The sequence below is a fragment of the Melanerpes formicivorus genome, unplaced genomic scaffold (assembly GCF_026170545.1).
Source record: "Melanerpes formicivorus ecotype bairdi unplaced genomic scaffold, bMelFor1.0.p_v2 SCAF_14, whole genome shotgun sequence".
In the NCBI taxonomy this organism is placed as follows: domain Eukaryota; kingdom Metazoa; phylum Chordata; class Aves; order Piciformes; family Picidae; genus Melanerpes; species Melanerpes formicivorus.
Window position 1 is genome coordinate 8,614,802 of NW_027142366.1, and position 17,320 is coordinate 8,632,121.

Consider the following 17,320-nt stretch of genomic DNA (forward strand, 5'->3'; position numbering starts at 1 on the left):
CTTAGAGGAACATGCTCAGGCAACTATTACTGCCAACCACTGACAGGGTGGGCTTTTGTTGTTGGTGCTGTTGCTTTGGTGGTGGTTTTGTTTCCCTTAGTGTAAGTGAAACAAGAATATTTAGTTAGCTTACCTGAACAACAAGATGAAAAAACAAATGACAAAATATATCCCAACGGTGAAAATGTAGGCCAGCTGCATGTTGTAAAATGGACCTTTCTCTGTTTTACTGATTGTAGCATTGGTGTAGAAGCCATAGTAGAGTACTGTTTGTTGAAAATAACCCTGCAAAGACATGGACATCATTCAGAATGTTTGCTATCACCTGCCTGTAGTGAGAAGTATCATCACCTAAAGGCAAATCAATGAAGTGGGAGCTGTTCCAGTCCCTGCTCAGAAACCACAGGTGTGACTGCATTTCTAAATAGCAGGTCCTTTGTATTCCTTCCATCAGCTAGAACATTCCATAGCTTTGAGAGCTTCTAGAGCTATATAAATGCCTTTCATCAGGGCGATAGGTTGGATTTGATCATCTTGAAGGTCTTTTCCAACCTAGTTAATTCTATTCTATTCTATTCTATTCTATTCTATTCTATTCTATTCTATTCTACTCTATTCTATTCTACTCCATTCCATTCCATTCCATTCTAAGGTTCATGTGGCATGGTCATGAGCACTCAATGCCTTTGCAGGATTTGGTCTTTTCTGAAAACTCTTGAAGAGAGAAAGGCTTAATTGCCTCTTTCTTGGGAGCAAGGTTCTATACTGACAAATTGTGACAGCTATGAAGGAATCAGGAAGGAAGCACCTGACACTCAGCACTGGAAGTACTACATTATAGCTGAACTCTTGCAGTGGTGACTGTACTGCCCAAAACTAAACAGCATGACTACAGAACAGTACTTTAAAAGCAATTTTAGAAGGAAAAGGCTGACATTTTCCCTCTTTAAAAAGACCTTTTCTCAACTAAGCATTAGTAAGAGCACAGTCTTGTTTACTGGTTAGGCCACACCTTGAGGACTGTGTCCAGTTCTGGGCCACTCAGTTTAGGAAAGATGTTGACTTGCTGGAAGGTGTCCAGAGAAGGGCAACAAAGCTGGGGAGGGGTTTGGAGCACAGCCCTATGAGGAGAGGCTGAGGGAGCTGGGGTTACTTAGCCTGGAGAAGAGGAGGTTCTGAGGAGGCCTTATTGCTGTCTACAACTACCTGAAGGGAGGTTGTGGCCAGGTAGGGGTTGGTCTCTTCTCCTAGGCAACCACCAACAGAACAAGGAAACACAGTCTCAAACTGCACCAGGGAAGTTTAGGCTAGAGGTGAGGAGAAAGTTCTTCACAGAAAGAGTGATTGGTCATGGGAATGTGCTGCCCAGGGAGTCACCATCACTGGAGGTGTTTAAGGAGAGACTGGATGGGGTGCTTGGTGCCATGGTTTAGTTGATTAGATGGTGTTGGATGATAGGTTGGACTCGATGATCTCAAAGGTCTTTTCCTACCTGGTTAATTCTATTCTATTCTATTCTATTCTATTCTATTCTATTCTATTCTATTCTATTCTATTCTATTCTATTCTATTCTATTCTATTCTATTCTATTCACTAAAGAAATATTTTAATAACAATAAAACTGACCCATTTTTAATAGCAAAGGCAGAAAAAAGAGAATTAAAAAGAGGAAGTCATCTTTCCAGATCACTTAGTTGATGAATACTGGTACAGTTAGAGCAATGTAAACTCCTCTTTTAAAAACAGCTTGGGATTTTATTCCCTGAATATAAAGACATTCACACAACTAAAAGCTCTTCCTGTTTCCAGGCCCCACTGAGTTCAGCAGTTTGCTGCAGAAAGTTCTGTGTGTTCCTTGGACAAACAAAGCTTTGGAAGTAAGCAAATTCCCCAGGAGCAGATATGGAGATCTACACTGTATTTTTAGAGGAAAATTATCATGGGAAAAATGTTCTACTAAGGAATATTGTAGCTATCTCTGGAAGGCCTGGCTTCCTTAGTATCTCTACCACTGCTCTCTGAGAGTGATGAAAGCCTTGAAACATTGCTGAACACAGCAATATGTGCAGAGGGACAAATGATTCCATTCATCTCAAGCGGTGTCAAGGCCTGTTGCAGCTTCTTTTCTAGTCAAGAAAAATTCTAACTCCACCTCTTCACAGAAAACAGGAACTTTTTTACTCTATGCTGTGACTTTAAAGTGGATCTGTTGCACACAGTACTTATACAAATCTGTGGTTACACACTTACAGCTCCAGTGATCAGCTCCAGACCCATGAAGGTAAGGTTGTTCGGTTCTGCTGCGATGAACTGAGGGATTGTGATGAAACTGAAGTTTATGAGGAACGAGAAGACATTGAAAGTTAGCAGCCACTTCAGGAAAATAAAGTAGGAGAGAACACTTGTTCCAAACTCAGCACCAATGATCTTCAGAGCCTTGTGAAATATTCGCAGCTGGTGAAAATATCCTGACAAGCTGTTCCCGAATCGCCGGAACGACTGAAGTGCCAAAGAGGAGAGAGAGAGATCTCAGCAAAGCAGCCTTAGACAGGGCTCAAATTCACATCACAAAGCCTCAGGTCTTTTTACTATTCCATTTTGATGATAAGAACAGATTGCCCTCTCTGTATGCACCACAAGGTGCTTAACTGGTGCTCCTGCATGCTACCATAATGCAGGTCATTACTGATGAATACTGCAGCACTTTATTGGTTCTTTGGTAAGAAACATAAAGCATTGCCTCTGTTCAGTGGTAACACTGCAGCTGGAGGGATTTACTCTGTTGTGACTGGCAGCAGAAGCTTCTGACACTTACCACTCTTGTTGCCTCCAAGGGCTGTGTACAGCAGGAGAGTTGAGTCCTGCCAGGCCTTGATTTTTTTGCTATTTCTTTAAGAACTTTATTCCTGTGGAAAAGCAGGGCAGTGGGTGACAAGCATTGTAGTATGGGTTGCAATTAAAACCAGAAGACAAGCTGCTGCAAATACAGTTTCCCATCCATGCACATGAACAGAGTTAATAAACCATGGAGATGTTCTGCTAATTCCTTTTCTGTTAGCTGATACCATGGCTCTGACAGCATGCTCTAAACCCTCCACTAACTCACTCTGGGAACAAAATCTAGCTATATTCTGTGAGGAGACAAAAGGATAGTGGAGACCACATGGTCTCTTCTCCATTCTCAATGGCCAACACAGAAGTTTCCTTTGAAAACAAATTGCAAGTCATCATTCATGATCAAATCTTTGATATTCTGGTTTGTATCACCAGGACAGATTCTTGTCATCCAGAGCAAAGACAATGAACCATCCTTAAATTATTTTCCCTTGCAAGATGCTGACTTCTTAAAAGTGCACTGCAAAGTACTTTCAGTTCTTTCAAAGTGACAAACCAAATCTGAGCAGACAGCAAACACCCTTACTTGATAGCCAGATGCAGAAAGTACAGTGCTTGTAAAATGAAACAGATAAACTTTTACCTTATCTCCCTCTTTTTTCTCATGGTCTCTGGCATCTTCTGAATTGCTTTAATCCTTTCCCTGGTGGACATACTTGCAAGATCTCCAACTAACTTTTCCTCTGCATAAAACCCATGAAAAATCCAAATGTGGGGATAAGAATACAGCAATTCTGACACAAAATCTGAAGTGGATATAACAACGTTCCCCATTTTCACTGCTGCCAATGTGGGGCAAATTCTGAGACTTAGTAATACTCTCCAGAATCTCCTCAGCTGCCTCAGTGCACTAACTGATGTACAGATGTAAGATGAATAACTGTACTATTGATGTAAGCAGCCAAATACTGAATGCTAAGAAATAAATACCACTGCCTGATGCTTGTTTAATGTTAATACAAAGAGCTTTGGTATAAAGCAAAACAAAACACTGATAAACTCCAAGACTCTGGCCTATTGCTTTCCCACTATTTGACAGTCATATTTCTGTGATGCTACTGAGTGACTTGAAAGCTAACCTTTTGTTTTATTTATTCTATAATTTCAGTTGATGTTAGTGTCTAATCTTTGAACAAACCCTGAAGTAGACAGCCCCATATTAGCTGACAGTCAGGCTGTTTTCATTGCTGGAATTTGATGCTCCATACAGACACAGTGGCTGAAAACAATCCATTAGCTGGACACAACTTATAATAGTTCAGCTTTTCTTTCTACAATTTAACACATATCCACACTGCATTCTCTTTCATTTATCTTGGGACTTCAGTGTGCTACTAGACTGTAAAAGATTAATCATTGGCATTAACCCAAACCCAAGTCGTTCCTGTAACTACAGAAACACTGTCCATGCAATTCTGATGATAAACCAAGAACAGTGTCAACCACACCATCCTTCTGCAAGATGCTCTTTGATATTGAACCACTTATGTCCTACCTTCTTTGTACACTGGATCTGTTTCAAAAGAAGTCATGAAGATCTCATCAGGTGGTCTTCGGTGGCGTCTCCAAACGAAGCCCTCTAAGTAAGACGCATGGTTTAGTAAGCCCAGATGCTGCTGACAAATTAACTTCAGCAAGGAAAATTTACTCTTCACAGCAACAGCTGAAAAGTGTACCTTTCAATCTCACTCACCTACATGCAAACATTTACTTCCCTGCTCACTTCATTCCTGGTCATGCTTGATGACCACATGCAATTTTTCAGACACATGCTGGAAAAGAGGTACTGAGCCAAGTTTTCAGCTGTGCTGGAAGACTGTGTCATCTAACCCATTCCCTAGACATGCACATTGATTATTGCAGACTTTCTTCCTAGAAGGACAGTCCTTTCTTTAAAACTCCTTCCTTTAAAACTCCTTCTGCTGACTTCAGAGGGCCTCTTTTAGAACCACACTCAGTTGTACTGAGTAAGTTATATGTAGCAGACTCAACTTCCCAGGGGCCAAAATGCAACTGTTCTTCCATCCTATTGTTCAAACACAAGTAACTATATTCCTCAAATGCATCTGCCTTCTGGCTATCAATCAGAGGAGCTTAGGCAGAGCTGTGCTTGCCAGTCTGTCCTTTTGACCTCGACCCTCTGCTGGGGAAGGCCCCAGCTGACCTATGCCTCTATTAATTAATTAATATGGTGCAGGCTTATTTGCCATTTTTGCTATTTAGATCTAATGGTTCCATGATGCTAGTGTCATAGAATCATATAATGGCTCAGGCTGGAAGGGACCTTAGAGATCATCTACCCCAACCTCCCCACCATGGGCAGGGATGCCTCTCAACTAGACTCAGCTGCTCAAGGCTTCATCCAACCTGGCCTTGAATAGTCCCATGGTGAAGGCATCCACAACCTCCCTGGGCAGCCTATTCCAGAGTCCCACCACCCTCATACTGAAGAACTTCTTCCTAAGATCCAGTCTAAACCTTGGTTTATGATTCCCTGTATTACATGAAGCTCTTCATACCTGAACCAGAAAGCTTTTAAGTATGTCTTATGTTATGGAGGGTGAAGCTGACATGCAGTATTATGATGCCCCACAATCCTTATGTCTTACCTTCTGATACATTGGAACTTCTGTGGCTGGAGGGGTGGTTCAGCTGATGGAAGGCCAACTGTGGGCTGTATACCAGCTCTGGCTCAGGCTCAAAGGAAAGATTATCTGCTAAAGGGAGTCAGAATTATAAAGGAGTTTGTACAGTGCTGTGGGTTATTTACACACACAGAATAGCCCTGCTGACCCAATGCAGCTCTGCTGCACACAGAGCAATGCATCCTCTACCGCACTCCAGTCTCCATGCCACTACTCAGTGACTTAGCAATCCACACAAGTCCATGTTTACTGATCTGTTTACACAACAGACAGGCCATGAATCTGTTCCTATCACATCTCAACTACTTCTAGGAAAAAATGTTAAAAAAACCAGTGCCACCCCATACAAATATACACAGAGTTGAGCTTTCCAGAGTTGCAGAACTCCCTTGGGACAGAGCAAGCCATTATTTGTTGTAGTGTTTTTATCAGCTGTTCAAATGAGAGATTACCTACCTGTGGAATTTCCATATGGACTTCTGCTCTGGACATTAACTCGTGGTAAACCTTCCCTGTATTCTGAGCCATGTCTCATGGAGGCCACTGGTGTGGCCAGAGGGTAATCCTGTCCTCTTCCACTGCCCTCTTCTCCATAGGAACCTTGCAGTGAAGAATCATAAGTGGGTTGATGAGGGGACAGATACTTTTGAGAACTCCTCCTGTGTGGGGAACAAAGAAGGAAACCCTGAGCACCACAAAAGCCCTCAGTAGCTATCCTTTATAAATTGTTATCTATTATCATCAAATTTGAGTACATTATAAAACAGCCTCTGGTATTGAGAAGTATTTTGTAGTTAGAACTCCAGCATCATAATTCTGATTTGATCATCAGCTGTACTAGAAAGACTAAAACTCTTGTCCTCTAAGTCATCTTGGACTCTACATTAAACAGGAATGATTGCTTGGAAAACTAGGACATCTGAGGTTACAGCACACAGTGAACATCTCTGCAGCTAAAAACTATCCACAACACTTTGCCATAAATCCTAAAACACATTTAGCTGGCAAATTCACCTAACATGCAAAAAGCAAACATCTCATTTCTCGAGTGCTGCCTTCCTGATAACAGCTCCAAAAATTTCTGTCTGCAAATGCAAGCATAAAGGAGGGATTAAAGTATTTACACAAATTAAAACTCTGAAGACATTGTTTATCCTGCACATGAATCCTGCACAGCCATAACAGCAAAAATTAAATAAACTCACCTCCTATCAACTTCCAGTGTCTCTGAGAAGTGGTAGTCTGGATTTTCAAAGGCTTCATTGTAATAAGACATGACAAGTCCTTGGTTTGAGGAATGAAATCTTCCTTATCTTCCTCTCTACTGTTTCATTAATATGTTCATGGGAAGACTGATGAGAGAGCTAATTACACACAAAATGCAAAGAAAGGACCTTCATTTCAGAATCTTGGAAGATTTTGCCACCCTGCTAACATGAAACAACATAAACTGGAAATGGTTCTAACTTCGTGCTGTTTACCATCAGGAAGTTGCAGGTAAAATGGGAACCAGTATTTCTCTACAGTAAGCTCTCTACAAAACTAAGGAGTGCCAACACTGATAATGAAGCTGAACTTTGGAGGCATGTTGAAACATTAGGAAGAAAACAAGTTCTCTTTTTTTTCTCCTCATACAGGAAAAGACAATTTTTTCTGAATACTACACTTTGAAAACTAAAGAGGGAGTGAAGTTTGTCCACTTCCTTATCAGCAGTGGTATCTCTAAGCCTTTGTTGAGAACAAGGGACCCATTGCACCACTGCCATGTACAGAGCTGACACCACTTAGAGACCCACTCTTAATGATAGCTCTTCTATCATAGTATCATAGTATCATAGTATCAGTCAGGGTTGGAAGGGACCACAAGGATTATCTAGTTCCAACCCCCCTGCCATGGGCAGGGACACCCCACACTAGATCAGGCTGGCCAGAGCCTCATCCAGCCTGGGCTTAAACACCTCCAGGGACAGGGCCTCAACCACCTCCCTGGACAACCCATTCCAGGGCTTCACCACTCTCATGGTGAAGAACCTCCTCCTCACATCCAGCCTGAATCTCCCCACCTCCAGCTTCATTCCATTCCCCCTAGTCCTATCACTACCTGAGATCCTGAGAAGTCCTTCCCCAGCCTTCTTGTAGGCCCCCTTCAGATACTGGAAGGCCACAATTAGGTCACCTCAGAGCCTTCTCTTCTGCAGACTGAACAGCCCCAACTCCTTCAGTCTGTCCACACAGGAGAGGTGCTCCAGCCCTCTGCTCATCCTCGTGGCCCTTCTCTGGACACCTTCCAGCACGTCTAATGGTTTAATGCCTTAATCCTGTAAACAGCTTTGATTTTAGCTATATTTCTCACACAGTGCTCCATCTGAGTCTTAGGCAAACCAGACTTGGTTATTTAACACAGAGTAGTCCAGGTAAGTCAGTGAAAAGAGAAGCTTACATTAGAAAAAGTCCTAACTGAGCAGGCAGCTCTTGCCATTAATCAAGTCATACTCAAAAGGAAAAAGGAAGACATTTTTAGCATTTATTCTTAAAGGCACCATGGCAAGTTTGATCAGCTGGCAAGCTATGGAACAACAGGGAAGGAAAACAATAAATAATAAAGGACACAGCTGGTGCATCTGTTTTTATGTCAGCTCCTCTCCTGGAAAAGCAGAGCTAAGTCTCATGCATAAGTACAGTCCCAATCAACTCTTCTGTCTGCAGTGGGTTTTGTTTGTGATTTCTACTGCAGTAAAGGAAATACCACATGAAGTAAAATACCTTTGAAGTGTTTAATTGCACAGTATCTAGTTTCTGCAAGCTTGTCAAACCCTTCTCATTTTGCCAAAAGAAGCTCTTCTGTTACTGCTGTGTCACTGCCACACCTAAAGATTTTGGAAGATGGTCTAAATCCTTGCAGTGTGACAGACAGTTGTAAAATACTGCCCAGGTTTTGCACACTGAATTGCAAAGGGACTGACATATCAACACAGGTGGTTGAACTCCAAGTCCCACGTTTGAATCAGAACACTGTCTACACTTTCATTATAGCATGGTGAAACGAGCTAACAAAAGCATAGCAGGCAATTTGAATACAAGGTGCAACACCTCTGGAAACAGCAGAATGCAATTACTGCCAAGAGCAAGCAACAAACTTAGTCTCCCCTTGGTGAAAGTTGTGTGTTTTCAGGTAATAATTTCCCACCCAGAGACACAGTGAGATTCTCATGTGTTGCACATTGTCACTTGGCTGCCAGACAGGTTTAAACCACCACAGTTCCCAAAAGTAATTAGCAGAACCTCCTCCCCTTATCTCCAGAGCAAACTAATAAACATCACAGGAACCCAAGGCTCTTACATAAAAGTCATAGGCAGTTTATATCTCCTGAGGAAGGTTTTCTTAGACAGGGACCACTTAGCTCTCAATGTTCTTACGAGAACTAGCTTGAAACGCATCTGAAGTGTTACACAAACTCTTCAGGAATTAGTATACTCTGCCCTTATGCTCCATTAAAAAGAATGGAAACAGTTCCTGAGAAAGATGATGATCATCTTCTGCAAAGAGCTGCTTGGTAAACTGAATTTCCCCCTACAGAAGTGGTTTGCATTTCAAACTGTAATGAAAACATGAAGAGGAAGATGTTACTTTCACAGCGACAGAAAATTCTCAGACATTAAAGTGGTAATGCATCAGCACCAGCACCAGCACCAGCACCAGCACCAGCATCAGCACCAGCATCAGCATCAGCACTTTATTTCCTTTCAGTATTGAGCCAAGATTTCTATGAAAATCCACAGGGACATTGACACTCTAATACTGAACCCAGCATCTGAAGACATCCTGGTTTTTCTTCACTCCCAAAGTTTCAAGGACTTTAAATAAATTTCCCCACTGAGGCAAATTCAAATCTTTGCATTTCATTCCTGGGAAAAAAATAGAGATTGTCCTCTATATCCCAAACCCTGGGGCCTCTGGAGTGAGCAAGAAGATGAATATGGATAAGCCATTTGTTTCTTGACTGAGGCTGTGGTCACTCACAGACTGCTACGCTAGCTGGTAGAGGGTGGGGTAGAGACACATATGAGAATACTTGCTCAAGGTGTACAGCTGGCATGCCAAGGGTGCACAGGTGGCATGTCAAGCCACCCACTTCCTCCATCCCAAGCCAAAAGATTCTGAGAAACTCTTATCAAATCAGATGCCTACATTTTAAGTTTTGTTTGGGGTTTGACAGAGTAGCAGTTTATAAATTTCTGACCTTATAGTTCCTTGGAAAGAACTCAAAGCAGGAAATGCTCAAGCTAAACCATCTCCTTCTTTTTGACCTATGGTGGGATGCAGTAAACCAGGAAAAGCTCTGCCATTTAGATTTAGGGGAAAAAATAACTGAAGAACAGATGTAATTTGTGAAAGAAAGGTAGAAAGCAGGAGCTTGAGAAATCTTCCCTTTGCAGTGTGGTGTCCATTTGTTAGACAATGTGTGGGATTTTGGCAAGCAACTAGACAAATCTTGTGGTCTTCCTCTGGAGAACTGAAGGGTTTAGGATCAGGTCTCAGAAACACCAATATGTGAATAAGTGACAGGATAGGTGGAAAGTGGGCCCTTTCTGATTGAATCACTCAACACACACCCTATGATACAGAACAGGAAACTCCAAGCAGTGCAGACTCCTGCTTCTGGATCATTTCCCAGAAATATAACTGCCCTCATGTCACAGACCAACAGCTGTGACAAAATGCTGCAGGTTAGCTTCCTCCATTCCCACACAGGCAATAGACACTAATCCTTATTCAGTATACAAATCAAACAAGAGTGTTTTGCTAAAACAGCACTTTGTCCTGGCATCGAGTTTCAGGAAAGCCACTTAGACCTTCAAGCTCTTTACCTGGAACCACTCAGTAGAAAGGGTTATAGGAAGTATATTCTGCACATAGATCATGAAGAGCGATAGAAAAGTTCTAGAACTACTTAGCTGACTTAAAGCTTTGAATGAATGCTTTTCTACCCAGAAGTCCCCATGGGATCACAGTTCTCATGGACTGAAGTACATATCACAGTGATTTTGCATTATCTAACCCCTTCCCCAGAGATGCCTTTCAGAAAAAGCCTCTGTTTGCTGCTTTGTTGCTTTTATTTTCCCAAGTCTGACCACAACCTGCAAACTTAACCCATTGGGAAAAATATGAGCACCGGGTAAAAAGGAACAATCAGGGCTATGTATATAATATAACTACTAAAATTAGAAACAGGGAACTGAAGAGTAAGACCAGTACAGCTGGGAGAGAAAGAAAAGAGTACCAAGAACAAGAAAGTGTGAGCAGAACTCTGCATCATTTCTGTAATGCTTGAAAGACATTACCTAGCTCAGAGTAGGATCATCATGGGGCAAAAAAGGCTAAGGCAGGAATCACTTCATAGGAGTGCAAGCCAGTCTTGTGACTACATTTCCAAACTGCAAACTATCACATTCTTTGCATACAGCAGGACTAAATCTTGCTTTGCAAAACGAGTTTTTTAAGTCTGTCCATTAACCAACACTCCTTGTGCTTGAAGGAAATTATGGGTTACAAAAGAAAAGAAGCAGGTTTTCAGTACCTATCTGGAATTAGCTCTCTGCTTTCAGTGGGAAGGCAGCGGGCCACACCAGATCTGTTAGAGGCAGGAGATAGTGTTTACTAGAATAGTGCTAATCCTTTTTCTGTACTTGCAAGTGATACCTATCCATTTTAAATGCAACCTTCAGATTATACTTTAACGAGCTGTATCAGTTACAGGAGTCTCATTCACAAGTTCAATTGAGAAAGCTTATGAAAACTACACATATGCTCTTTTTGAATAATGAACAGGGGGTTGAACAGCCACAGTGCTGCTGGACTGAAAAAGGGCACTGCTCTGGTTTTAATTTCTAGCTTAAGTTCCTGTTATGCATAGTAATCTCATTGCTATTGGCTCAAGCAGCATTTCAGATGGAAAACAAAAACTATTCACAGTATTATGGCAAATCACCTAAGAAGCTAGAAAATGGCTGTGGAGGACTCCCAGTGAGGAGAAAAGAAAACCAGTATTGTCACAGGTTCCTCCTAACTCTTCAAAATACTTAAATGCAGCTTTCAAACTGTTGAACAAGTAATTTCACAGAAATCTCCTGTGTCCTTGCTTGTACCACCTCACTGGGCACCACTGACAAGAGCCTGGCACCCACCCATCAGACATTTGTAGACACTGATAAGATCCCCTCTCAACCTTCTCTTCAGACTAAACAGCCCTCAGTCTTTCTTGACAGCAGAGATGTTCAAGTCCCACAATCATCCTTGTAGCTCCCTGCTGGACTCTCTCCAGAAGATCCTTGTCTCTCTTGAACTGGGGAGCCTTTTTTAATTCCCCAGACAAAATGCAGTCACACTAAACTGTAGCCTTACATCCTAATATATTAGGGTTCAATTCTACAATGACTACAGAGAAGCTCTGGACTATACTAGTCACAAGGGGAGGCTTTTTCAGAAAATATTAATGGAGACAGGGCTGCAAAATGATCTTTTCTATTACATCAGCCCATAGAGCCATAAGACATCACTTTACCACATTCATGCTAGGAATAAAAGTCCTCCTGACAAGCTTACTCTGAGGGTAAAACCCAAACAAAACAGGTCAGTGGAAGCAGAAGTTAGCAGAGCTCCCATGCAGGACCACAGACTGCTTGCAGGTTTGTTCAACCAACAGTGTTAATAAGGGGCAGAGAATTAGTAATAAAACCTTGGAAAGACTTAGCTTCTGAATGTATATTTAATCTTCTGCATAGAAACATTTCAACTTACGTAGTTAGGGCAGAAAGGGGGAAAAATCAATGCTGAGACTGAAGAAAAATAGATTAGTGCTTAAATAGTAAGTCTGTGTGTTTTAAGGGAGTGACAGAATGACTGATCACAAAGAAGAAGTCTTACACCAGAGATTTTTCCTACCTGTTCCATACAAAAGTACTTCTGGCTTCCCGTTATCAATGGGAACACATAAAACTCACCACCTGTAAACTGTGGTGCAGAGTCCAACACAACCTGCACCAGAGTGAGAGCAGACATCACGCTGCAAGCTGGTGATCCTGGCAAGGCTGGTGCAACACCTCACAGACTTACTGTCTAAATGCATCAGGGAAGGATGTGGCTCTAAATCTCCCGTGGGACCAACCATTCCAGCTAAAGCCAGTAGAAGCTCCTAAGTGACTAACGGGGAGATAAAGCTGTGAGGTGCCGTGCAGGAGGGCTGGCACCAAGGTCAGGGCACCGCTCTGTGTGGCTGTTTATGTCTCGGACAGCAGAAGTCGAATACATCCCTGAGCGCGCACCCACTCCGGCACCAACACTTGCATGTAACAGCGAGCATTAGCAAACTGCACCTGCCTGCCAGGCACTTCAGATGACTCCTCCGGGCAAGGTGCACAGAGAAACCGCTCCAGCCCCACCGAGGCACTACTCATGCAGATCCTGCTCAGACCCCAGCAAGCTCCAGCCCCCGGCGACTGCGGTCCTACCAACCACTGTTGAGACGCAGAAGCGCAGCCCCGGAGCCGCCCGGCCCTTACCTGCCTTGCGTGCCGGGGGAAGGCTGTCCGGCCCCGCTTCGCCCGCGCCAGGTGCCTGGGCGTTCGCGGCAGGTGCCCCGGGAACCGATGGCTCCGCCCCGGCCTCGCCTCCAGCGCCCCGATGCCGCGGGGGTGCCACCGTGGCCGCCTGCCTCGCCTCCCTCTTCCCCGAAAGGGCAGGGCACGATATTGTATCCCCGGGAAAGGGGGAGCTGAAGGCCTGCTCGTACCGCTCAAGGAAAGAAAAGAAAAGAAAGAAAGAACAACGAAAGGTCCATCTGGCGTTGCCTGCCGTGGAGCACGTTGTTTTGTTTCTCTTCGATCTCCACGATGTTCAGTTCCCCTCCCTCTGTGAACTAAACCACGCTTTGGTTTTGTCTGGATTGCAACAACACCACAATACAAGGACAGAAAGAAATGGCTTTCAGATATGTGATGTGTAACCTTTATCCCTGGATTGATCATTTGTAGGGCAAATATAATGAACAATCCTGACCTATTTTTGTGTTATTGGAAGGATCATCAAGGGGTGAAAAAAAATAGTTCACAGTAATGCAGGCAGTAATCAGCAGCTCTGTGTTCAGAATCCGTGCTGTTGTAATGGCTGAGGATCACTTTTACCATCTGGATGGTGCTTTTGCAGCTCCTAAACTGGGGAAAACATGTCTATCCTCTACCAGTCACATTCAATATAGACTTAAGGGAAGTTTTCTAATGCTTTAATTATGTTATGCCCAAAGCAACATTCCTGGCATGACTGCAGAGAACTTGACTGCAGATCTCTTGAACTGATCCAGGAGCTGCCTACATCCTGCACAGGCCACAGGGCAAAGCCCGGTTAGCTGAGCACAAGACCTCCCCTTCCCCAATTTAAAACAATCACCCCAAATTTTCCTGAATATTTAGCTGTGGCATTATGAAGAGGAGTCACACGAAAGGGAACTATCCTGAAAATGAATCATGTTACTAAATGTGACAAACAGCCCTCTAGCATCACAGAAATCAGTACATGGCACTGGCTTCTACATTCAGCACAGGCTGAAAACTACTGCTTTTGTGAACAAGGTGCAATGGACAAATAATGCACAAGAGGAACCTACCACAATCCTTGCTTGTGACTGTCAGGTTCTGGCAGAATCATCTACTTTCTCCTTCTCAGCATGCCTGTCTCTCTGGTTTTCCACCTGCAATGGCCATGATCCATAACATTTGCTGAAACATTTCCAAGTGTCTAAAAAACTCTCTCAAATGAGAGGGGGGGAAAAAGGGGGAAAAAAGGGAATGTTCTCATAAAGTTCCTGGAGAAGTCAGTCTTGCTTCAGTTCCACCAATCTTTGTTTGAATTTGTTCTCATGAGGTCATTAACCCAATACTGTTATAGCACATGGAGTTCCTGAAAGAGTCTAATTAATCAGCAAGTGTATTGCTCACCTTTCTTTGTATTCTTAGAGGGAAGAAAAAGAACATAAATAAAAAGCAAACCTGTGACCCCAGACAACACCCCTAGGGAACTGGCCCTGCTCTGAGTTCACAGGCAAACACAAAGACAGTCCATGCTTGGGTGGCTTCAAGGAACCAGTAAAGGTAGGGATTTATGCTCTGGTGGTGCCATAGACATTCATGTCTGGCACACTTAGCATGAACAACACTGGATAACTTTTCAGGGATGCTACCAAGGGGTTTTATTTTCCATCTCCTGAATTTTCAGGAATGATCAACTGGAAATTGTTCAGACTAAGTTCAGGGAATATGATGTTCAACCAAGGAACAAAACTACCTGTCTAAAAGGGCTCCACTAGAGTCTCCAGCCCTGTCACAAACAATGCAACACTGCCCATTCTCAAACTGGAGCGCAGCTCAGCCTTTCCAGAGAGCAGCAGGCACACAGCAGTCACACAGCACCAGCCTTACCTATACAAAAACTCCTACCTGGGCAAAATCATTCTTGACATGTGTGAAAAAGAGAAAGGGAGAAAGCAGGTCTGAGTTCCTGCTGTCTTGTACCAGCCTCCAGAGTGACTTATTGAAAGATGAGGGCAGATCTAGCTTATTCTCATGAAAAATAACTGAAAAGCATAGTACCCACATTCCAGACCAATCTACAGTGCAAGGACAAGAATACCTATAAAGTGTGTTGTTTCTTTGTTTGTTTTTCTAAAGTAGTTCAGTGAAATAAGGAAGTCCCTGTGCTTTAATTCCACATCTCTGTATTTCACAACAATTCCCCTTCAGATATATCTTTCTCCTCTGCCAGTAATTCATCAACTTGCTGATCATAAGCATGCATATTTAAAGTACATGGAGCACTTACACTTTTTTCAACAGCATTTTATAGCTTTATTATGAAAACTGACCATGAGAATATATTCTTATTGCTAATAAAGCAATTGAAATATCAGCTGGGGGTTGTTTAGCCCGGAGAAGAGGAGGCTCAGGGGAGACCTTATTGCTCTCTACAACTACCTGAAGGGAGGTTGTAGCCAGGTGGGGGTTGGTCTCTTCTCCCAGGCAACCAGCACCAGAACAAGAGGACACAGACTTAAGCTGTGCCAGGGGAGGTTTAGGCTGGATATTAGGAAGAAATTCTTCATACAAAGAGTGATTGGCCATTGGAATGGGCTGTCCAGGGAGGTGATGGAGTCACCATCACTGGAGGTGTTTAGGAAGAGACTGGAGGGGGTGCTTTGTACCATGGTTTAGTTGATTAGATAGTGTTGGATGATAGGTTGGACTCGATCTCAAAGGTCTCTTCCAGCCTAGTTAATTTTATTCTATTCAATCACACACCTGAGCTGATGACACACAGGAAAGGTATGAAATGTGGTCATTATGCCTGATTCAGCATCCTGAAACCCTGTGACGACTTATTTTTAAAAGTACTGCAGGAAGGGGATGAGGAGTGTTCATAAAAAACTGGTTGTCAACTAAATAATTTAACTACCAGTAGAATACAGAAAGAAATACTAGAAATATTTTGTGTTTTTTTCTTTCCCCCATATGTAATATAACTGGAACTGCTGTCACACATACTCTTGTTTTCACATTCAAGGCAAGAATTATTCCAAGGAAAGAAACAAAAAAATGTCTCTCAGGGATGTTCACTGACACTTAACACAAACCACACCCTTTATGTCAGATGAAAAATGAGCTCCAAGCATCTACTGACTGTGTTTGAGTTCATACTCTGCTTGCACATCCATTTCACTGCAGCCTGTGTCGCTGAATCCACTCACAAGAAGACAGGGAGTTTGAACCCACTCCTAATGGAAGTTGACTAAACCAGCACTGGTTAGGCCACACCTTGAGTCCTCTGTCCAGTTCTGGGCCCCTCAGTTTAGGAAAGATGTTGAGATGCTGGAAGGTGTCCAGAGAAGGTCAACAAAGCTGGGGAGGGGTTTGGAGCACAGCCCTGTGAGGAGAGACTGAGGAAGCTGGGGCTGCTTAGCCTGGAGAAGAGGAAGCTCAGGGGAGACCTTATTGCTCTCTACAACTACCTGAAGGGAGGTTGTAGCCAGGTGGGGGTTGTTCTCTTCTCCCAGGCAAGCAGCACCACAACAAGAGGACAGAGTCTCAAGCTGTGCCAGGGGAGGTTTAGGCTGGATGGTAGGAAGAAATTCTTCACAGAAAGAGAGACTGGTTATTGGAATGTGCTGCCCAGGGAGGTGGTGGAGTCACCATCCCTGGAGGTGTTTAGGAAGAGACTGGATGGGGTGCTTGGTGCCATGGTTTAGCTGATTAGATGGTGTTGGATGACAGGTTAGACTTGATGATTTTAAGTCCTGGTCTGGTCTATTCTATTCTATTCTATTCTATTCTATTCTATTCTATTCTATTCTATTCTATTCTATTCTATTCTATTTCATCAGGGTTTGCAATAGATTTTCACAGTACCCAACATCACTGTGGACACTTAATCATAAGACATCAAAGCAAAGCTTATTTCCAAGCCAAGTGTCTGGCAGAGACCCCCGGCAGTCAGCACACCCCACAGCCCTGACACAGGCTCCGAGACCTTGCCTCCTAACGGAGCGCCTGGTTTCATCCTGGGGCTTTCCTGCACGGTTTTTCTAAGGAAAGCCCTGGGCAAGGCGAATGAAAAGGCTCTGGCATCTCGAAATCTGAAACTCCTATTTTAAACGTACAAGGATACAATGCCACCAAAGGACTGAAGGCAGGGGCCGGGTGCAGGAAGGGACAGGCCCTGCGCGCCTCAGCCGCT

General features: G+C 43.3%; 1 protein-coding gene across 3 annotated transcripts in view; it reads right to left on the minus strand.

The window, feature by feature from the left end:
- Positions 1-13,180, minus strand: part of TMC5 (transmembrane channel like 5) — a 31,438-nt gene extending 18,258 nt beyond the window's left edge. For 2 of the 3 annotated variants that reach the window (XM_068146839.1, XM_068146837.1), the window contains exons 1-9: positions 13,102-13,180; positions 6,747-6,905; positions 5,998-6,200; positions 5,506-5,613; positions 4,392-4,475; positions 3,480-3,579; positions 2,817-2,907; positions 2,252-2,500; positions 134-285 (exon numbers count right to left, since the gene is read on the minus strand). In XM_068146839.1, the coding sequence (XP_068002940.1) occupies positions 134-285; positions 2,252-2,500; positions 2,817-2,907; positions 3,480-3,579; positions 4,392-4,475; positions 5,506-5,613; positions 5,998-6,200; positions 6,747-6,817 (1,058 nt within the window). In that variant the 5' untranslated portion in view covers positions 6,818-6,905; positions 13,102-13,180. The remainder of the gene's footprint in view (positions 1-133; positions 286-2,251; positions 2,501-2,816; positions 2,908-3,479; positions 3,580-4,391; positions 4,476-5,505; positions 5,614-5,997; positions 6,201-6,746; positions 6,906-13,101) is intronic. The other variant, XM_068146838.1, reaches the window with a different exon arrangement.
- Between the last annotated feature and the right edge of the window lie 4,140 nt (positions 13,181-17,320).